Source organism: Takifugu rubripes, chromosome 1 (assembly GCF_901000725.2).
Source record: "Takifugu rubripes chromosome 1, fTakRub1.2, whole genome shotgun sequence".
Classification (NCBI taxonomy): Eukaryota; Metazoa; Chordata; class Actinopteri; order Tetraodontiformes; family Tetraodontidae; genus Takifugu; species Takifugu rubripes.
In genome coordinates, this window is record NC_042285.1 from 5525209 (window position 1) to 5548014 (window position 22806).

The following is a 22806-nucleotide window of genomic DNA, read 5'->3' on the forward strand; positions in this document are numbered from 1 at the left end:
TCCATCCTCAGTATCCAGCTGTGTTTACACTTTTCCAGACCTCCTGCCAACTGGACCATTAAAAATGCAGGAGGAACAGGGAGGTGGCATGTTTAATGCATGCTCTCCTCTCCCACCGCTGGGGCCGCATCTGCTTTCTCAGGATACCGTTTGCACAGACAGGACGGTGGCTGCCAAGGGGTAAAAGACAACACGCACTGACGGCTTTGAGGCCCAAGAGTGGGACGTTACCGTAGATGCTTGGAGCTGATCCGAGATCAGGACGGAGATGGAGGAGGGGGGGGGGGGGGGGGGGGAACAAAACACCCGTAAAGCTGACACATGAAAGCTGTTTCTGAATCTCACTTCACTGGGAACGACAGATTTAAGGGACTGCCAATACTTTGAGGGAATCTGTCTTTCAGGGGGAGGCCCAGGGCACTTTACAGTTTATTCTCGCACACGATAAAAAGAGATCAAGACAGATTTATTTATAAGAATGGATGTCTCTGCCTCAAACCATTGTCATCAGAGCTCATTCTTTGCTGATTTCTAGTCCGAATTATTGCTGAAACAGCTCTTAAGACTAGTATTTGTTTTTATCCATTACTAATTTGAGGGCTGCGCACTCTATGGGGAATTATGACAATAAACAAAAGCAATCTTATATCAATAATGTCTTGATTTTATTGCTTGTGTAAATCAGCTGTTTGGTGGAATCGGTGCTCTGTTTTCCACCATTGCCCAACCTTGAAGCTGTTTGATTTGTTTGCCCTTGAGCAATCATCCAACGAGCACCACTTTTGTTAACGTAAGAGGATTTGTTCAGGGCTTCAAATCATTTTGAGCTCGTCACAGTCGAACATGGGCTAAGCTCATTTTCCGCAATATTGTGGAGCGTTGAGCAATCGCAGTCATCGTGGAATAATCACAGCTTTATCCTGGTGCGCCTCCGTGTCTCTCGCTTCGGTTATCACAGATGTTCCTCAGAATTAAGCCCACGATGCTCCGAAGAGCCACCACAGTGCTCCGCTGCTGCCAATTTACCCCACCTTCACACCTGCCCCGTGCTTTTGCAGCAGGATTATGGTCACCCCTGCAGAAACACGCGCCACTCCTCCTTTCCCCTTCGTCACTGACCTTTTTCGCCATCATGTGGCTTTAATTATAATTGGCCTCTCAACAGCAGCTGTAATGGGGACGATTAGCAAAAGGTCAAGTGTCACAATCAAAGTTTGGAAATGGAGAGCACCGGGTTTGGGCTGATGTTCTCTTTTAAATCGTTAAAACGAGCTGCTTGTTGTTCAACAATGGCACCACCTTCAAAGCATGATCTCACTCTCTCCCACTGTATTTTAGCTATAGCTCCATCCATCCATCCATCCATCCATCCATCCATTTCTCTCATTTCCCCCAATGGGCTTTATTTAAAATACATTCTTTTAAAACGCGGGACTTCGAAGTTGCTATGAAACGGATCTAAAATCCACCAGAAGGGGTCTTTTTGTACTCTCTCTCTCTCTTTTTCTCTCTCTCTTCTTATATTGGATACATTTGGGGATAAGACGACACCGTCGCTCCTCTCTCTGCCTGACAATAGGCGGACTTCTATCAAACTCCCTTTAAAAGTCCAGCACCGGTGTGATGAGGATTGGCAAAACCGATCCGTTCCGATTGAAATGTGTCAGAAACTTGTTGCCGTGGCACAAAGATTACAGGATATTTGGCCCCGCTCAGTATACGCTCGCCTTTTTTTTCTCTCATTTTTCAGCCTCCACCCTCGCCAAAAGCTCTTTTATGACAGAAAGAAAGATGAAAAGGCAGAATATCAAGTAGAGTGGAGAACCAGCCAGTCAGGAATGAGCTTGGTAATAAGCCTAGCATGGCCTGGTTTGTTTTCAGAGAAATATATGCAGAAATAGAAATAGAAGAAGAGGATTTCAAATGAGGGAAGCAGAGTGGAATGCTCCATCCCCTCATATATATTGATAACACATTTAGGTGTTGACGTCTATTGTAAGAAACCAGTTTTCTAAAACCAGGCCTCCAGAGAGTGTGTGTGTGTGGGGGGGGGGATGATTGGCCTCGGTAGTTCCAGCACTAATAGCATCTCAAGTGTGAGCTGGGGCAACAATGAAGAGAGATTCCGGAAACATTTGTATTGTGATGCAAGAAGGTTTCTGTGTTGGGTCCGGTATTCATAATCCCATGCGGGATTGTGTGTGTTTGCAGGTGTCGGCGTAGGTTTTTGGCTTTCCCGCAACATTTAAACGAAGCGCAGCCTCGTTAACTCTGGTTACCAATAGCCTGTGAAATCAGGAAGAGGCTCCATAGCAAAAGAGAAGCAGGTGCATCTGGAGCGGTTCACTCTGTGGAGGGGTGCTACATTGTACAGGTACATGAATGTTTTTACCTGGTACTTCAGGTCCCAGGAGGTGGAACGTCCACCTGGGCGAATGAGCGGGTGATGGCGGCCAAGTGACAGCCTGTGTGTTACCTGTGTGAGGGGGGAGGTGCTGCTTGTAGGTATGAGTGATGAAGGAGAGCATGGAGCAGAAACTCAAATCCAAGCCATGTTAGCATGATGCATGCGGTGTATGTGGCTGCAGACCCTTCCTGTTGGAAGGCCACCTGTAAAATAAAATAAAATATAGTCAAGTGTTATTTCCATTCTGTATTTTTCAAACTAATTTAAACTAAGACCGAGTAAAAGATGACATTCATACGTATTCACACCCTTTTCTACCACATTGGGGTTAGCTTAGAAAAATAAGTAATTGCGCAATTAAAGGAACAGATGACGATTATGATGTCACCTGACATTAAAGCGGTGAAGATTCCACCACGTGTTCCACTTGACATTCATCCGCGGCAACTGTCGAGGTTAAGACTTTCCAGCCAGTCGCAATCGATCGACAGTGGAATGATGATTTCTTTTATCAAAAATGTTTAAATGAATCGTCTGAATATCCTCATCTCTAAGTGTGAGCAAGGATGCTGCCGACTCTTGCATGGGCCCCATTTGTCTTGCTCGGGTCAAAGGCCAGCTGTAATAAAAGTGCCGCTCTGTTTCATCTCATATTCTGCCCCTTATCCAATCCTATTAAGGTGCACGCTCCAGGAATTAAGAGTGCCTTCTGGTAATGAGGAAACACATTAACTGAGCTACAAAATAGCTACCCTGCTGCACACAGCCTGCTGTCCCATTCAGCAGATTCTCCTTTTTTCCATCTCCTATATTTAAGCATCTTCTTTTTGTGTGTTTCAGGTCTTTTGTAAGTTATACTGCCTAAAGATTAGTGTTTGTTTCTGAGGGAAACAGATGCTGATGTAGTGTCTATTGCTCAGGTCCTCAAGGTCTTTGTTGTTTATCCGGGATGGAATAGAAAGCTACTAAACCCAGATTTAAACCTGGAAAACATCTGCCAGTGTGCAGGGATTGGTCTCCAGGGCAAGTTGCTGCAAGTTTCAGTGCTTCTCTTCTCAGTCCAAGATCTGGAAAGTTGTGTTTGTGCACTATGAGGTTCCTAAAAATGATTAGTAGTAGGATTATTTGATTATATGTATAATTGGGTCCCTTGGGCAATCAGCAAAGGGCTAAATGCTCACCTCATAAGTCTCCCATCAGTGTCATCTTTAATTAGCACAAGATGAAGTGAGGAAATTGATAAGTCATGGAATTACCATGCATTAGATGTGCCAAACAAAGTTTAGCAAAACTTCATACATAAATAGCCATGACATCACAAAGCTAAGTGCAGGTGAGGCAGCATTTAAGTTTAAGGAAATTTATGAAGTAGATATCCCCAAAAAACCACATTGCCTTGCCAAACTGAGGACTTATTTTTAGATCTGAAAGTGCTTTATAAATTATGCATTTTTGATGGTGCCATGCAGTTGTTTTTCACTGGTACTTCAGTAAACTCAAGCTGAATATAGAAGCACTAATAACATTTTTCCTCATACCAATTTGATCACCAATCTAACACTATATCCCTTTAGCAAGCTGGTGCAAGTGTGATAGTTTATGACAAATGAATCATATTACGTTGTTTGAAAAATTGACTCATGTAAGAAATTGTGCCGCCCCCCACTGGAGAGTTAATGACATTACACATTCTCAGTTTCCATTAAATCGATTATACCATAGAGTACAAATAAAAACAATCTCTTTTATCCAACTTTATTAACAAGAAAATGTAGAATCGAATATTTAGTTTAACATTAAATTCACTTCTTTGCAGTTTCCTCCTCTTTGGACAAGTTCTTGATGATTTCTTCTTTCTTGGCCAGAAGACGCTCTTCTCTGCGCTTGCGGGCCTCTTTTGTCTTTGAGCGGCGAGCCTCCGCCTGGTCACTGGATTCAAGTGGGATGTAAGAAAACAATGTTGATTTGAGAATTAATGGTATTATCAATTTAAGAATAGTGTCATTAATTAAAGCCCCACAATGGTGAAACAACTTACGCCAGAAGCTTCTTGCGAGCCTTATCTGCCTTCAGTTTGTGAATGTGCTCCATCAGAATGCGTTTGTTTTTGAAGACATTACCTTTGGCCTTCAAATATAAACTGTGATACCTTAAAGGATAAAAATCAATATTAAAACTACTCGTTTGCTGAACCATTCTAATAACTTAAGTTTACACTTACATGTGCCTGTCAATTTTCTTCGACTCACGGTAGCGACGAAGCAGACGACGCAGGATTCTCATGCGCCGCATCCATGTCAGTTTCTCTGGCATACGAGCATTGGCTGTACCCTTCCTCTTACCTGAGTGGCAGCGAATTTGTTAAAAGAAATTATTTTTAAAGTCAAACTCAGCAACACAGTGTGTGAGCGAGGGTGTTATTATGAAATGAAGAACCTACCATATCCCATGTGACGACCTTTACGCCGTGCCAATGTGTTCTTGCGGCAGCGAGCGCGGGAGTGAACCGTCACGGGTTTTCTGATGATTAGCCCATCCTTGACCAATTTTCGGATCTGTTGGCCTGTCGTACAAACACAAGACAGTGAAGATGCTGCTCACTGGAGACTGACAACACAGGGACACCAGGCAGGAAAGCCTCACATGACGTAAACTTACGAGAGTTTGCATTGGCAATCTCATTGGTTTCATTTGGATCCAGCCAGACCTTCTTCTTGCCACAGCGCAAGACACTGGATGCCAAGCGCTTCTGGAGCCTGAGCATGCTGAAATAGACAAATGAATAGTAAAAATTGGTTTGGCTTAAGACCATGTCTAATTTTAAGTTTGAAATAATGCAACTGAAAAGGATATATGGCTCAACTTCAGTCAACGTTCATTAGATCTGTTTGTGTTATGCATTTACCCCAGAGAGTAAGCACTTTATTTTTTTAAATATATAAAACATCGCAACTTTTTTCCACTCGTGCAAAACAGATTGTGATGATTGGTTCAGCGCGCTACTACGATCAATATCAAAGCATTTCGATAGAATAACCAATTTTACTTGACAGAATTGTTTGGATAAGAAGAGTATCATTTTCTATCTTCTTTTGGATGGTGCGTTATCTTTTATTGAGTCTTCAATGCTTGTCAGTCGGTTTGTAGTGACAGAATGGCGACATCCCAAAGTTAGCAAGAGGTGCATCATAAACAGGTCGAAAACTGCTTGGCTGATTTCAATAAAATTACTAATCATTGCATTCAGCTAGCATTTCCATAAGTACTCCAACATGAACAGCATAGCCTTACAGTTAAGTCATGTTATGACATGCCCAGGTTACATTTTAGCTAACACTAAATTAGCTTCCCTGCATAGTTCTTTAACATGTCTGCATCCAGGCAGGAACACGTCGTTTTACTCCTAACACCAGCAAAGGGGCCATGTGTGGGTGTTGTCTTTATCTACGAATCCAATTAAATAGTTGTTATAAGTATAAAATGAAAATTTAAATGGCTTTTATCTTGCTTACCTCATGGCTACTTTTAGCTTGATAGATACGCAGGAAATGGAACACTTGGGGACATACCATTATCGTATCGTCATGGGTGACATTTAAGTGTTGGGTGTAATTGAAATATTTCAGTATATATAGGATACTTTCCGCCCATGATAATAAGACTTAATAAGTGCATATAAATATAAATTGTATAATAATTGTTGAATTAGCTTTCTTATAGCATTCTACCCTTTTTATAATTAAGTGGTGCACTCCAAGCAACGTGTATTGTAAATTTCTGACCACGTGATGGCGCTAAAATGATAGAATAGAATTAAGAATTTTAACTTAGATTCACATATTTTACTTTACCGTTTGCTCTGTACTTTTCAAATTTAGGTGGCTGATAGGGATAGCAAAAGAGGATTCTATGAAGATTAGTATTTTAACTACATTGGAGCGTCAAAAACGTTTATTGCTATATTACGTAGCATAAACGCTGGGCTAATTTAATAGAAAAAAGAACAAAATAGAATGCAGCCGTTATCCGCTGAGATTATTCCACGTCCGCGTCATATATATCACTAGGTGTCGTTTTTAAACGACTACGAAGTGATGTGGAAAGGGTGCTCTCTGCTGGCTTCTGTCAGAACTACAATGCTGAGAGGTCGCCGGTGTACCTAAACACCAGCCTCCTTCCTCCTGTCACGCATTTTTTTTAAATCTCTGACAGAGCGTTGCAGACCGGTACTCTCGGGTGCAGTGAGGCTTCCCGAGAGAAATACGAGTGTACGAAACAACCCAATGGTTGCGCTGCTGTAGTTTTGCCATTCATTTCGAGATATGAATCACCTCAGCGCTGCACTCAAGGTAAGAACCATTTCTATCGTGAGCGTGGCTCGGAAGCTAAAGCTAGCTACACCGTTGGAGTGAGCGGCGTGTGCGCCGGCAATGAAGCATTATTTCCACATTCTTTTTAGCGGCATCAGTGTAACATTTGCGAGCGGTAAAAGCAAAGTCGCTCGGGGCCGTTTTGAGCGGCGTGGCGGCCCAGTAGCCGGTTTAACTTTACGTTGACATTGTGTTCAAGAGGTCCTTTGACAAAGAAGCAGGCGACATCTAATCTTGTAGCCGCTTTAGGGTCTTAACTAACGGATTAAACGTCAACCACTCGCTCGTTAATGTCGATCTAACTCGAGGCGGTGATCTTGTGGTGTAGTTATTGCTATATTCCCATAATCCCCAACTTAACGCCCGGCTTTGGCTCGTGATGCCCAGGGAGCGTGAGCGAACCATAGAGACGGTGACAGAAGCCAAACGAGTCGTCATTTAAAGGAGAAGGACTTTCTCAGCGCAGCCGATCTGCAGATTGTGGAGACTTCAACACTTCTGTTACTTTGAGGCCAAGCTATTCACCAGAGCACCCTGGTTTGTGCCATTGTTGTCTGCAGTGACGGTATCGGCCCCCCATCTCTCACCCCTGCCCTCCTCCTGTTTGACCTGTTTACCGCTGGAGCCTTGGCGTCCACTGGATGGATTAACCCGCCATGTGTATTAGCATACTGTTTTTGTTGTGTTTACTGTAACCAACACGCTAACCAGATTCCAGACGCAACAACAGTACAGGACTTTAATCTGAGTTCTTCTCTTACTGTGTCCATGGATTGTTGTATTTTATGTAATTGTGGCTGCATGCCAGGTAAAGTGCTATATAAACAGTACATGATATAGATATAGATGATATAGATGATGAACTAGATATTTTATAATTAATGTTTCACCATGACAATGATGTGTTGTGATGTGCTAAAAAATGAGTCTTTGTTTAAATAAGCAGAAAAGCGACTGACTTGTAACTATGATCAGTCACACGTTAGACAATACATTAGTCTGCATTGGTTATGGAATAGGTCACCAGATAGCCAACCCTGTGCTAAAATATTCAGAATGTTGTAACAAACGCATCAATCCAAGTGAGGCTCAATTATTTGCTAATGATCAGTCAGAAATCAGTCAACCACAGGCACACTGGGTCAGCTTTTCCACACCTTTGTAGTTATGGTGGGATAATGTCAATAGATTAACTTGAGGAACAAGCTTGGTCAGACAGTTATATGTAAAAATAATTTAAAACACCTCTCACATTTAACATTAGCTGTTGAAGGAAGGTGATTTTACGACTTGTCTGAACCTGTTAACAGCCCAGCTCTGATTGAGATGAATTCAATAGCCAGCAGCTGTTTAAAAAATGTTGAGGTGGAAATCTGCAGTATGCAGCAAGGGTGGCTTTAAAAATCCTTCAAGCTCAAATGAATTCAGTTTAATGCTTTTGCAATCCATCAGTCACAGAAAACAGTGTTGACAAACTTACTTGGCTAGTTTTGGCCGCTGCGACATGCATTGTGTTGATCGCATTGATGTGACACGGTTTTGCCAGCAATCAGGATTAGCATACAAAGGAGCTGATTGTCGTATGTCTGGAACCTAAAAATCTTTTTTAAATGCTTTCAAAAGGCATGGAGGACAGCAGAATATGCATGAAGGAATCGCATAGCATTTTCTCACGCATGCACAATATGCCACAAATCTACGGTTATTGTGATAAAATCTTTACAATATGAAGATCATAAAAACTGCAAATGCATTTTTTATAAAAACAACTTTTGTCATTACAATAAATCCAAATATCTCCAATATTATGGCATATGCCTTCCTGATAAGATTTCACAATCTACACCTTGACACAACTCTGAAAGGCTGGAATAACCTGCACGAGCAGATATTAACTTGAAGGGTTTCTGCAGTAACTCATAGTATCATGGTGATGCATCACCTGGGAGGAGCCCGTGCCTTAACCCCAGAGATGAGGCTGGTGACACTCCCAGACCTCCCAGAATTAAATATTAAATAATTATATGTGCACAGGCCATCATATTGTTTTATTCTGTCATCAACAAATTACTATCATGGAAAGAAACAATATAATTTCCAAACCAAAATCTGACGTCCTTGAGGAGCTTTTTTTTTTTAAATATCAGAAAATATGATTCCTCTTTCTCTGACAGCTTTCTAGCTAGTGCTGTATGATCTGGGCGGAGGGGAAAGGACCACGGAGAACATGGACATGTCCGATGGTTTGTTGCTGCAGGTCAACAATGGAGAGCAGTGGTGTAACCGCTGGAAACATCCCAACGATGACTTGGTAAGTCACACACCCATCATCATGTCTTTGTCACACCTCTTTGTCTTTACTCATTTTTCAATTCTTTTACTTCAAGGACCGTAGTACCAGCCCATCAGTGCTGCGCTGCGTGGCGAGCACGTGGAAAGAAGGTCTGCTGAACAGGAAGAGGCCATTTGTGGGCCGCTGCTGTCACTCCTGTACACCGCAGAGCTGGGTAACGTTACGCTAGATCTAATTAACACGATCTGAGTTCAGAGTTCCAGGGAATTATTTAAGTAACTAGAAAAGGAATCTTATGTCCTGCTCTATTCACACATGAGGCCCATTTTGGAATGTTTTTTTTTTTAGCCAGCAGGAGTCACAGCAATTTAAAGTCAAGTCTTGTTTCTCACCCAATGGACTTTAAGGCTGTTCCTGTTTTGTCAGTCAAGTCTGTTTTTTTTGTCTTAAATATTTTGTGTCTTTATAGGAAAAGCTGTTTAACCCCAGTATTCCATCTCTGGGTCTACGCAATGTCATTTACATCAACGAGACGCACACCAGGTAAACAAAGCAGCGTCACCTGCGACGTGTTTAAATTACAACAAAAGTTAACAGGATGCTCTGTGAAAGAGAGGAGCAATGAATATTTTAAAGTGCTTGTCAGTGGATACCGTGCTCATGGATCTCGGCAGCAAATGTCAATAAGTCAGCGTGGAAAAAATAGAAAATACAATTCATGTGGATTTCCCATAAAGATGGTTGTTTACCCTCGGAAAAACTTCAGAAACAACAGAGTCGGTGCAACAAAGAGAGAGCTACAATAGATTCTGTCAGATATTTTAGAGTAGTTATTTGTGTCTTTGTGATCATGCAGACAGAGGGGGTGGCTGGCCCGCAGGCTGAGTTACGTGCTCTTTGTCATGGAGAGGGACGTCAACAAGGACATGTTCACCAGGAACATTGTGGACAACGTTCTCAATAATAAAAAGTAAGAGCCAGCGTAACAGGAGACAGCTGTCAGAAGGTGCTGCATGGCCGCTTCGATGGCAGCGCGTCATTGGCGAGTGTAAAATGGAACCACTGCAAGGACAAATGTTGCATTTATGAACAGGCACCTTTGTATAAGCAAGATGTATTGTGTTGTTCGCAGGGTGGAAAACGCTATTGAAAAGGTTGCCGCTGATGTGGATGCTGCCTCCAGCCAGCCTGGTAAAAAGCAGAAAGGTGTTAGTAAGGTGAAGCAAAAAGCCAGGGCCTGCCTCCAGGAGATGGTGGCTAATGTTTCACCAGCTTTTATCAGGTAATTTTATTTCAAATAATTTTCATTATTCCTACTGTGGAAATGTATGTCTTTCTGAGTCAATAACTATATTGTACACTTTTTTTTTTTACATTTTTGCTCGCTGTGTTTGTTCAGGCTGACTGGTTGGGTCCTCCTCAGGCTCTTTAATGGTTTCTTTTGGAGTATCCAGATCCACAAGGGTCAGTTGGAAATGGTCAAGAAAGCTGCCACAGAGGTGTGCGACAATAATCATCATTGCTACTCATGAATATTTATCTTTTATTAACGCTGTCTTTGACATTGATCGCAGCACATTTTATGCAGTTTACATGTTCTTATGTTCATCAGTGTCCTGCTTTTCACAGCAAAATGTGCCCATGATCTTCCTCCCCGTTCACAAATCCCACATCGACTACTTGCTTATTACCCTGATCCTGTTCTGTCACAATATCAAAGCTCCACACATCGCTGCAGGAAACAACCTAAGCATCCCTATCCTCAGGTAAAGCTTTCAACAGACCTCTCTTTTTTTATTTCTGATGTCCGGGAGTGAAAATACAACAATACGAGCTCCATGCATGGATTTAATTAGTGTCTTGGTTAACAGCACTTGGTTAACTTTTTGGGTTTGTTTCTCCAGCACTCTTATTCGCAAACTGGGAGGATTTTTCATCCGAAGGAAAATGGAGGAGACGGAAGATGGGAAAAAAGACATTTTGTACAGGTCGCTGTTGTATGCAGTAAGTCCCACCGCTCTCCTTGTCTGTAGCTGGGTTTTCCTGCCCTTTGTATTCAAGATTACAGCTTTGTTACATGTCATTGATCTGAGGTGGACGACTTAACATGTGCAATTGACCTGATGAAGATTATCTTGTGTTATTCTTTTAAATTTTTTGGTTTTTTAAACCAAAAAAAATCCTTTATGACCTCCAGCACACATCCCACCAGCTAGAATCTTTATTTGACACTAAAATTGTGGAAAGGGACCCGATTTGGAGGCATTAAACATAGAGCTGTATTAAATAACATCACTTTTGCGTTTTTATCCACCAGACGTCCTGGTGCGAGTTGCACCAGTTGGAAGGTTAAAAAGGCTAAATTTCCAGCTAAATCTCCGAACCCCTCTCAACATCAGTAGATCTGTGTTTATTGTTAGACGGTGATATATGTTTTAAATAACAAAAAGGCAGGAGATCATATACGGGTACCGAAGCCGCGATGCCCCTTTTGAATACGCTAAAATTAGATTTGATGGTATTCCCGTGTCGCTCAAACAAATGTAATTAAGTCAACATCAACTCGGACCGAATTTCAGGCGTGGACAAAAAACCCACTGTCCTAATTTCATTCATATCTCAACCCTTCATGTCTGTCCTCTACATAGCTTAGTCTCACTGTTGAGTGGCTGAAGTCTATTTCAGGACAAAGCCTCTCTTCTACTGTAATGTCTACATAACAGGAGATACAGTTACACAGCATGCAGCTTCGGCATGTGCCAGGCCCTCATCTGTGTTTTCTTTTTTCGACGGCCACATTTAAAGAACACACTATTTTGTATGTGTTGTGTGTGTGTGTGTCTCCTCATCCTGCTGTTATCACAATAACCTGTGTTTTTGTGCCTGGTCAACCTCTCATCAGTATACGGAGGAGTTGTTGTGCCAGCAGCAGTTTTTGGAAGTGTACTTGGAGGGAACCCGTTCTCGCAGTGGGAAGCCCTCTACCGCACGCGCCGGGATGCTGTCCATCGTGGTGGACGCGCTGCACTTTGGGTCCATTGGGGATGTGCTAGTGGTGCCGGTCGGCATCTCCTATGATCGCATCATCGAGGGCAATTACAACAGCGAGCAGTTGGTAAGTGTCTGCGCTCTGCTTCACAAAGAGGGTTTGTTTGGGGAACGAACAGCTTCAATAAACTGTTTATCCGTTTCAGGGAAAGCCTAAAAAGAATGAGAGTTGGTGGGGAATAGCCTGTGGAGTGTGCAGGATGCTAAGGAAGAACTATGGTTGTGTCCGAGTTGACTTCAACCAGCCCTTCTCCCTGAAGGTGAATGTTCCTAATTTAGAATTTCAGTAACTATTTTATTAGTTGATGGAAACATTACTGCTGCTCAGTATCAGTTTGTTTGTAATATTTTTGGGTCAAACACAGGAGTACTTGGACACCCAGAGAAGTCGCCATATTCCACCACCGGCATCTCTTGAAAACACCTTGTTGCCCACCATTATATCTGCACAGTAAGGCTGTACACACACACACACACAGATACACACACATATCCTTTTACTTCTATCTTTGTGAGGACTTTCATAGGCATAGACAATCCATTCCCCAGCTCCTTACCCTAACCATCCTAACTAACATCCTAACTAATGGCCTAACTCTAACTCTAATCCTAACCTCAACCTCAAAATCATGTCATAAGCCTGTCATAACAGTTCTTTAAAGTCCCAAGTTATCCTCACTTTACTATAGTAAAATGAGTATTTTGGTACTCAGAATGTAGCAAATACAACAGCATGCACTCTCCTCTCTGGATATCAGCTTCATCTTTGAGCATTTTCACAGTCCCAGCTGTAATATCATGAACTCTCCAGCGGTCCCAATGGTAATTTCCCCCTCCTGTTAATTCACAGTGGGATCTGTTGTTGATCCAGAACTTGGCTTAGAGCGATCTCTGGCTGGGGACATTTTAGATCAACACTGACCTTCATCCCTGCTGGTCTTGAGCCACAAACAATCTCAACACAGGAAATATATTAACGCTTGCATGCTAAACAAAAGCATTTTGAATGAACATGGTGTAAAATTTAATATTTGGAAAGTGTAAAAGCACAAAAACAAACTATACTTATGACAGGGTGTCCAAGCTTTCACCTAATTATTGGATGGAAATGTAGTGGCTTCCTTATATGCTGCTGCGTTTGTTAGTATTCCAGGCTGTCATAAAGAGATGCATGTCAGACTTTGTGTTTACACATTATTATTGTTTCCAGACCTGATGCTCAGCTCTTCGAGGGGCAGCAGGAGCAGCAGCAGCTGCACGGAGAGCTGCCCGATGACATCCTGAGACGACAAATCATTAACAGTCTGGCCAAACACGTCATTTTCAGTAAGCTACTTATAACACTGCAATTATTTGATGTCCTCACTACTTTTGGATCTTGATATTAAAGGTCAATGTTGCAGCATTACTTCATTCATCACATCTAAGTTCATTGATTCTTCCTGCTGTACATTTTTACTGCACATTCCTTATAGCTAATGTCAAAATTAAGTGAGTCTATAATGGTGGCACCACAATCTAAAATAACTGTTAGCTTTTTTGCTCCGGGGGAACACTACACAAACCGTTTTTCTAGGCAGGTATTCTTCTTTAGTGGGGCTAGATGCTTTTTACTGTCGGCCAATCACAAAGCCTCCAGCTGGATGGCATGTTGTTTTCAGCCAGTAGGAAGAGGGGGAGGATAGAGGAGAAAGAGGAATGCAGCACTTGAAGTATGCTACAGATGACCGATAGTAACCTTTGACGTGAGCCCAGATGCACATGCAAACACATGCACAAATGCCTTTCTCTCCATTATAATGAAAATCATTTTCAAATAAATTCTTTTAATGCCTGATAATTATTTAGAGCCAGGGAGAAATGCAATTACAAAGTTGAGCTCTAGAAATGATCAAATTGTTCTTTTCGTTGTTTGTTTTTTTTAAAGATTTTGAATGGTTTGAAATTGAAGATTTTCTTTTTTTATCCACCCTTTTTTTTCTGATTTAAGGTGTTTGTGTGTATTGTAGGTTTGTCAGAATTAGTTGACTTATTTAACAGTTCCATAAATATCAGATTTAACATTGTCATAAATGTCACTTTTAGATCCTCTTTTTCACTTCTGTCTTACAGCTGCAAATAAGTCCTCAGCGATCATGTCCACCCATATTGTAGCTTGTCTAATGCTGTACAGACACAGAAAGGTAAGGGTGACTCCCTTTATCCTGTTGATACTGGCCTTTTTAGATTCACTTTTATTTTTCTATTATATTTTATTCCTTTATGCAATATATGTCGCATCCTTATTATTCATCTTAAAAACCTGTCAGACCACCCTTCCTTGAATTATAGCCGTTCGCTACTGCCATCTAACGGCCTATTCTTGTCATGACAGCACAAATCCATTCTGACCAGTGCTGCATGTTAATGACTTGAGAATCTTTAGTTGGAGTCGCCAAAATTTGATTATTGTTGATTCAGTTTTACTTGAACTTTGGTTCTTGAAATGCTTTCGTTTTTTCTGTTCCTTAATTTCAGGGCGTGGTGCTTTCCAAGCTGGTGGAGGACTTTTTCAGCATGAAGGAGGAGATCCTGTCAAGGGATTTTGATCTTGGCTTTTCGGGGAACTCGGAAGATGTGGTCATGCGAGCACTTCACCTGCTGGGAAATTGCGTGAATGTAACCAGCAGTGCGAATTGCAACGGGGAGTTGACCGTCGCTCCCAGTCAGACTGTACCAGCACTGTTTGAGCTCAACTTCTACAGCAATGGCCTTTTCCACGTCTTCATTTCTGATGCAATCATCGGTATGTTGAGCCCGTGTTATGTGATTTATTATTGTTATCATGGAACAGAAGTGTTTTGAATCATCTGTTTGTTTTCAGCCTGCAGTATCCTGTCACTACAGCGAGAGCTGATTGCTGAATCAGAGTCGGATCACCTGCCTGCTGACATTAACAGCCTCCCTCTCAGTCAGGAGAGACTCATCCGCAAGGCTGCCGGGCTCTCCTACTTCCTCACTAATGAGGTCATGGTGGCACCGGTACGTCTGACAAATTTCAGAAACGTCTATTCATTTTATGTCTCTCCAATTTTATGGTCACATTTGTCTCCTGAAATAAAAGCTGAAATACTAAAAGTCTTATTTGCGGTGTAATAAGGGGCTGAATGTCTAACCTTTGAATGGAGCATCAAAGCGATTATACTGAATGAAGCTGGAACCTTTTTAAGATTTAATTTCATGCTCCAGTTTTTCTGCTGCTGTTTCACTCTGGTACCTCTCACAGCAGAGCTCAAAGTCTTAACCAGCTTTTCAGCTGTTCAGGCAGAACTTTTTTTTCATCTTTGCCAGCAGTACCTAGTGTTTATGCCGCAGCGTAGCTGCTGCAGTAATTCTGTGTCAGCAGTTTTTCTTTCTAACCAAGCCTGTGAGGTTTATTGGTTAATGAATAGAAACCCATTTCCAAATGATGTGTTTCATGCGTCTTCTCTTTGTCCCACAGCCCTGCCAGACACTTTACCAGGTTTTTCACGACGCAGTGACGCGGCTGATTCAGTATGGAGTTCTTTATGTAGCAGAGGTCAGTTTTTAAACACAAATCTTGCTGCATGGTTACGAGAATAAATCACATGAGTCAGAAAGTTATTGCACATTGACTATGATTGAAAATGCTGTTATCAGCTGTTTACTTTGTGATACAGTCAGTGAAGTAATTTATGTATTAATAAACATCAGGAGGACCAGGAGGAACTGAGTCCCAGCCCCACGGAGGAACCATGGCCCAAAAAGTTTCCTGAACCCCTTTCCTGGAGAAGCGACGAGGAGGATGAGGATAGTGACTTTGGAGAGGAGCAGAGAGATCGCTACTTAAAGGTTCAGTTGTTTGAATAAAAACCCACGCATTTCAAAATGAAATGCAGTATTTGATTTAAATCTCATCTTCTTTCCGTGTTCTATCCCAGGTGAGCATTTCTGCAGAGCACCAGGACTTCTTCATCTTCCTACAGCGGCTTGTCAGCCCTGTGCTAGAGGCTTACAGCGGGGCTGCAATCTTCATCCACAGTCTAGTTCAGCCCACGTCTGAGTCGGACTACACGCAGAAACTGTTCAGATACCTACTCACACGCACAGAGAAGGGGCTGGCTGTTTACGGTAATTCAACAAAAACTTTACCCCCAAAATCAGACTAGATGCTGAGTCATTTGATTATATTGCTGAATTACATTTCCAAAAGTCTGTTTTCTAGCATAAGTACACCAATTTACAAGATACATGGAAGATCAAACATTTTATATTTAATGGGTTTACTCTCTCTTCCAGGTGAAAGCGCAACTCATTATCTGGTTAAGAACACAGTGAGGACATTCAAGGAGCTCGGGGTAAGCGAGCTTCAATGTTTGGAATGTTTTTATGTTTCTCAGTTTGCATTAAAAGGCCTTTACACACAAAAGTGTCCATTCAGAATCAAATAGAAAACTCAAGATGATGACAAATGACCATCTACCACATACCGTCTCCACAGTAGTAACTCTATAAATTGATGCATTGTTTATATGTGCACACTTTGCTTGATATAATCACTTAAATAAGTTTATTAGCAGTTTTAGCAGCTGTATTAAGTGTACAGATGCTAAAATAGGACCAAACTGACTTAATTCAATTACCGATATAACTTTTCTTATTGTGCAGGTTCTGAAGGTGAGAAAAGAGAACAAGATGACCATACTGGAGCTGAGCAGCACCTTTCTACCTCAGGCCAATCGTAACAAACTCCTTCAGTACATCTTAGGCTTCACCCTGCTGTGAGTGAAAGATTTAATCCCAGTTCTGACCCCAGGCTCCTTTTTAGTAAAGGGCTTTTTCTGGTTCCTTCATAACAATCCCAGGTGCTACTCTGTGGAAAGCTTTACCAGGAAGTGCCTTCATGTAACAGCCACTAACTACTCGCTGTTTGCAGGACGATGCTTTCTCTTCCTGTTTAGCTCCATTTTATGAAAGTCTGGAAACTGTGCAGTTGATATACCTGTGTTTTTCTTTCAAGAAGTGTCTCAAACGACGAATTTCTTTAGAAACTTTGCCAGGGAACTGATGATATTTTAATTCAATGAATATTTTAAGCAGAAAATTTGCTGAAGTCTGTTGGCAAATGAGAATCAGTATTACAACAATCTAAACAAAGCAGTCTGACTTTATCTCAAGAATAACTGAACATTTACATTAGCTTGACTATGTTTTCCCTGCATGTTTGCTAAACTGCCATCTTCTCTCGAGTGAAACTTCACATACACGAGCCACACAAATTCTATATTTCAAAAATGCACCAACCTGTGTTTATCAAATGCTCCCTGGATTTAATAATATAGAAGTAGTTATTGAATGAATGTTACAAAACATAATTTACTGACATTCTGGTCAGTTACTATGTAGTTATTGATTCAAGATATCAGAACAGGTCAGCAGAGAGAAAACATGCAGCGCAGTAGAAGCCTTTAATCACATGCACCTATGGTTAAGTGCATTCAAACCACTCACATCTAAGTGCATTCAGTTACACTTTTCATTACAGCGATGGGAACTGACTTTATACTATTGTTTACGTAACACCTTTCACTAGTCTATGAATGTGGCAGCACCTGAAGTTTTTATATCAGCTATCACATCCACTTGAGTTTAGGCTATTTAGTCTCGAGTGTCCAGGGGTGAAAATTGAAAATAATCATGTTTTTTTTGAGAAAAAAAAAAAAAACTGGGAGTGGATTTTTGCTGGAAATTAACAAGGCAGAGAAGCTGAAAAGTGAAAATGACAGTGCTGTCCACTGTGCAATCAAAAGTCATGTCAATGGCATCTGTTTATGTGATAAGCAGGACAGCGGCAGTGAAGAAAAGTCTTTTTTTTACTTGTTTACTTTGAAAAGTAGATTAGGAGAGGAGCAACACTGCTTCTGATGTTAGTCCCCACTTTTACTTGTTTGGCTTACTCATAAAAGCATCTGACATCTGTCAATAAATAGGTCCCCTTCATGGTGTCAGACTGAGAATTGTGTGTCAGAACGTGTCGCTCTGAACACATTAACACATAAATGAAAAAACAAACCCTGACTCTTAAACTTCTGAACAATAACTGTGCGGTTAACTGCGGCTTGTCCTCCTTTGCAAAGGTAAATGTCTTGCATTTTGTATTTAACGCAATCACAAACGTAGAACATTATTGTTAGTGCATGACCGCAACTGGGAAAAGAAAAATGGTTTGGTCAATGGCAGAAATAAGAATTAGCAGCTTTATTAAGCAACGATCCTAAATCTAACCCTAAAGAAAGCAGTGAATGTTATGAAGTGTCATTTTTGATCTGCCAGAGCAATAAAATAAAACGTATGCGATGGTATACCTTGAGAAGTATAATATTTATGCTGAAAACTTGCCTGTAAATCTGCTTATACCAATTAATTTAAATGTTTTCCCCTTCAATGCCTTGCTTTATTTAATGTGATAACCTGCATGTTTTCATGCAGTTTTTCCCCAACTCTGTACAAAAAAATCCTCATTAAAGGTAATGTTACTCATTGGGGATTGGTGTACACGACCTACAGCATGTGAAAAGAAAAAAAAAGGACAAAAGTATGTTATTTAAGTGTGCTGAAAACAGCCCAGCATGTTCTTGTAAGGTTAAAGGGAGCATCAAAGCATTTCTGAGCCCACAGCTAGCGTAAATACCAAAACACGCTGGGACTCTCCTGCCAAGATCTAAGCCACTTTCCGTACTGTAGCGCACATTTCCTCCAATCACCTCTGAATCGTCAACACTCCGGTGTCGCCTCCACTGAGCCTGACGCGTGTCTTTTGCCGTGCTGTGTGTGAATTGTGCCGGGGAAAGGGTGTTTTGGCGTATTGGCTGAACTTGTCTGGAATGTATGTCGTCTGTCCCCCCAGAAAAGGTCACTGTAATGTGGAAGAGGGTTCCGTACAGAAATGGTGATGTCAGGGATTGTTGAAACTCATGACTACTAAAGCTGCATAAATATCCCTCTTCAACTCTCTAACTGTGTCGAATGAAGAAAATAATACGTGTATCATAGGAGCAGGTGCCTTTTATGCACTGTAGTTTTTTTCTGTTTTTTGTGCATGTTAACAAAATGTTCTTTTGTGTAGACCACTATAGATTGTGACTTAATAAAAGAGCAAAGAAATTGTGTTCTTTTTGTGTCAGAAAAAATCACCAGCTGATAAGCAAAATGTGTCATATTCTTGCTTTCTCTGAGCAAAGCACAGTTGGCATTAACTGGATTTGATTTCTAAATAAATTCATCATAGGTGAACAATGGGCTTGTGTTTGTTTTTGTGTGTGAAGGGAGGCAATACAACTCACTAAAAATGGATTGGGGGCTGAATTTTCATGAGCCTTTCCACCTTTTTCATGCGTCCTGTACGAGTCGGGAGTCACCTCGTGTCAGGTTACATGGAAAAGATGTTTGACTTGTTTTGGTGAGTCTGTGGGAGGACGCGGGGATATAAGGCAGTGTGAGATGGGCTGAAGCTTCTGTAACCATGAGGATGCAGCAGAAACGACGAGTCTGTGTCCTGTTACCAAACAAGCAGCGGATGGATCGTCCGATCAGGGTGAGGAACCTCCTTCCTGTTATTTTGCCATGTTTGAGAAAAATTCTCTATTAGCAGGATTTGTTTTACTAACTCTAATAATGATTGTATTCATTGTCTTACACATTGATCATGAATTCTGACAAAAAATAGCTCAATGGCCCCAGGAGAAGGTTCCAGATGGACAGGCCCTCCTCCATGGGTCTGTTTGTGGTCCCCGAACAAAGAAAATACCTTCTAATGCATCTATGTGAAGCAACAACTTATGACCCTGAATGTCAATCTACTATTTGGTGCTTTTATTGTTGTTTTGCATGTTTTAGGTGGGAGCCAGAGCCAGTGACGTGTTCCAAAGCGTGGCGGAACATCTCGGCATCGCAGAGCTCCAGATGTTCGGCCTGGCGGTTCTCAGAGGTCAGTTAATCTGCGTAGGAGCCGGTTTGGAATTAACTTAACGTTAAATCAGGGAGGTGCCTGCGAGAATGTAAAAGAATAACAGAAATAAGGCTGACAACTCTGCCCCCTAGATAATGAATACCTCTTCCTTGATTTGGATAAAAAGCTGAGCAGCTACTTTGGCCGAAGATGGAAGAGTTACTCTTCAAAGGTGGGTTCTTTTGAGGGTTTTACATTTCTTTAGAAGCGGCATCTACTGTCCCGCCACATGTGCCCCCAATTTTTGGAGACTTTCATTTAAAACAAGGATAAAATTCCTTCATCAGATCCAATTCATCTTATTCCTGAGAGTACAGTTTTATTTACCAAGGGGACAGCTCATACAGTAAGTTCTTGTATGGTATCTTTTAGAAGCTAAACCAGCAGTGGAACCCTCTCACTCACGTTTGTCATATTTGGTCGTGCAGTAGCAGTGAGGTGAGGGAGCTTTACTACGCTGAGCTGCGGCAGAAGGTGCTGTGGTCGCAGAGTCGCCATCAGGAAGCTTTGTTCTTCCAGCTGGCGGCGTGTGCTCTTCAAGCTGATGTTGGAGACGTGGAACTGGGAGAGAGGAATGACGAGAAGTCCAAACAAAGGCTATACTTTCTTCCTGAAGATTATTTTCCACCATGGGTAAGAGCGGAAAAGGTAGCCATTAAACATGGTGTATGAGGGGGTGTGACCTGATCTTGTGCACAGCTAATAAAGCATCGTGGACGAGACTTTCTCCTCCAGCATTGTCCTGTGTTACACGTCGAGCTGAGAGGCCTCACTCGCACCCAGGCCATCCTACAGTTTATAAAAGAGGCCAACAGTCTGCAGGATGGAGCAGTCGTATTTTACAGGATGAGAAAGGTCGGTCACACCAAAAAGAGGATTCGTTCCTATGGAATCTCAGTTTTCTCATCTGTTGTTTCAAATGCAGCAGAAAAAGGAGCTAAAAAGTTCCTTTCTTCTTGGTGTGGCACTAAGTGGAGTCTGTATTTATCAGGTATTACCTCCACATCAACTCTGACTCCCCTCCTCACCTTACAAGATTCCTAAATGTAAATGTCGTTTTCTAAAGGATGTGGAAGGGAGGAAGTGGCTCTTGCATGATTTTCTGTGGACTGATATCGACCGCATCACCTTCCAGGTTTGTCCTCAAAACAACACCTAGTACCAGTAATATGTCGAAATACTTGCAGCTTATATTCACATAAACACGCCTGTGCTCTTTTTTTCAGCCCCTTCCCCTCCTCTACTTTCTTACACTACTATTGCACTTAGTTCCAAAATAAACTGCAATTCACCCCCCCCCCCCCCCCCCCCACCGCACACACACACACACACACATCACTAATGCCATTTATCTTTGCACTGTAATTGATAGATTTTAAAGTACAATCCTATTTTTCTGTCTGTGTTGAGTATTAGTCACGCATTTCAGTGGAAAAATTAATCATTTTTAGTGTTATTTTTCCTCTCCAGGGCAACAGATTTGAAATCTCTGCAGTGGGCTCTTTGTGCCTCCCTAAGCTGGTGTTCTACACTCCCTCTGCCTTCCACTCCAAACATGTCCTGAGACACCTCAGAGACAGCCATCGCCTTCACATCAACACCAGGGATGCAGTCTGCTACCTCCAGCAGCTGGAAGACACAGAAGGTCCAATTATCCATTGAAAGATGGTGGACCAAGCGTGGCATTTTAAAGAAGTCTAATTGTAGATTAATTTAGAAGAGGTCTGTCACTGAAACCTCAGCTGGACCTGTTCTGTTTCATCTCTTGGATGTGCCACGACTGTTTGACGCCATCTAATAATTTCTCTAAAACAAATAATTTAAACTTCTTTACCAAGCTGCATCACCAGTTATAATAAATGTACTTTAAACCACTTATATTACATATATCCTGATAAGCATGGTGATTCTTCTGTCACTCTGCAGCCAGCCAACTGCATAGAGAAGCCTATATCTGTGACACCACAAGCCTGAAACACAGACCACAAGCCTGGCCTGGACAGAAGGAGGAAGAAGAGGAGGAGGAGGGTGAAAGCTCTGTTTTAGTTAAAACAGAAATATAGCTCTATATCAATCAATGACAATGTGTGTGTTTCCACTGACTGGGGCAGAGTTTGAGTTGTCTGTGGATGAGCCAGAGGAGTTTCTCGTGGATGACCCAGATGAAGTGCCATGGCTGGCCGAGCTGCTCAAGAGCGCACCTGTCAGCGCACCTTTGGTGATGCGTTCTTCACGCTGGGCAGGTTCGTCCCAAAGCCAAACCCCACACAACATGGGGCAATCGTAAGGTGCTTATGATTGAACGACTGAATGTGCTCTGTTCATCCTCAGCCGTCACTATGGAAATGAAACAGGTGAGCGGACTCTGATCCCTCTTGATTAAACAATAACGGGAAGTCAAAGGTGTAAAGGTAAAGGTGTGTTTTGGGTTGGATGCGAGTGCAGGTTCTCAGTGGCAAAGCTGATGAAGGAGTTCCTGTGGACTAAGGAAGCCGGCTTCATCTGATGACCATTTTCTCTCCCTCATGTTGCATTTTCATATTAATAACCAAAGTTTATGTATTAGAAACATCATTTAACATTTATCTTCAAAAATAAGAGGCCCCATGACCCTCACATCCTGATCAAAAACTTGTATTTTCATTAAATGAGTCCAACCTTCTCTGCTTTCTTTTTTTTC

General features: G+C 41.8%; 3 protein-coding genes across 6 annotated transcripts; 2 read left to right on the forward strand and 1 right to left on the reverse strand.

The window, feature by feature from the left end:
• Nucleotides 1–4146: 4146 nt before the first annotated feature.
• Nucleotides 4147–6053, reverse strand: LOC101068736 (60S ribosomal protein L19-like). The gene is made up of 6 exons (XM_003961193.3): nucleotides 5920–6053; nucleotides 5066–5172; nucleotides 4848–4970; nucleotides 4629–4749; nucleotides 4446–4556; nucleotides 4147–4336 (listed from the first exon to the last, which is right to left on the reverse strand). Exons 1-6 carry the CDS (start codon nucleotides 5922–5924, stop codon nucleotides 4210–4212), a joined length of 594 nt encoding a protein of 197 aa, XP_003961242.2. The 5' UTR covers nucleotides 5925–6053; the 3' UTR covers nucleotides 4147–4209.
• Nucleotides 6054–6524: 471 nt separating this feature from the next.
• Nucleotides 6525–19411, forward strand: gpam (glycerol-3-phosphate acyltransferase, mitochondrial). Its single transcript, XM_011621885.2, has 21 exons — nucleotides 6525–6756; nucleotides 8952–9088; nucleotides 9165–9284; nucleotides 9540–9613; nucleotides 9927–10040; nucleotides 10203–10352; nucleotides 10470–10569; nucleotides 10700–10836; nucleotides 10975–11074; nucleotides 11973–12185; nucleotides 12265–12378; nucleotides 12484–12569; nucleotides 13329–13444; nucleotides 14231–14301; nucleotides 14636–14903; nucleotides 14982–15139; nucleotides 15600–15677; nucleotides 15833–15970; nucleotides 16060–16249; nucleotides 16418–16476; nucleotides 16787–19411. Exons 2-21 carry the CDS (start codon nucleotides 9005–9007, stop codon nucleotides 16901–16903), a joined length of 2487 nt encoding a protein of 828 aa, XP_011620187.1. The 5' UTR covers nucleotides 6525–6756; nucleotides 8952–9004; the 3' UTR covers nucleotides 16904–19411.
• Nucleotides 19412–19553: 142 nt separating this feature from the next.
• On the forward strand, nucleotides 19554–22765 carry LOC101063266 (FERM domain-containing protein 6). Of its 4 annotated transcripts, none has more exons than XM_011602514.2 (13): nucleotides 19555–19712; nucleotides 20015–20105; nucleotides 20219–20298; nucleotides 20414–20472; nucleotides 20555–20759; nucleotides 20826–20981; nucleotides 21052–21117; nucleotides 21193–21261; nucleotides 21597–21771; nucleotides 22053–22154; nucleotides 22238–22369; nucleotides 22458–22480; nucleotides 22572–22765. In XM_011602514.2, exons 1-13 carry the CDS (start codon nucleotides 19641–19643, stop codon nucleotides 22611–22613), a joined length of 1272 nt encoding a protein of 423 aa, XP_011600816.2. In that variant the 5' UTR covers nucleotides 19555–19640; the 3' UTR covers nucleotides 22614–22765. The 4 variants fall into 4 exon arrangements, with proteins under 4 accessions (XP_029693124.1, XP_011600816.2, XP_029693117.1 ...); XM_029837257.1 differs by having other exon boundaries at nucleotides 21055–21117; XM_029837264.1 differs by lacking the exon at nucleotides 20414–20472 and having other exon boundaries at nucleotides 19554–19712; nucleotides 20499–20759.
• Nucleotides 22766–22806: the final 41 nt, after the last annotated feature.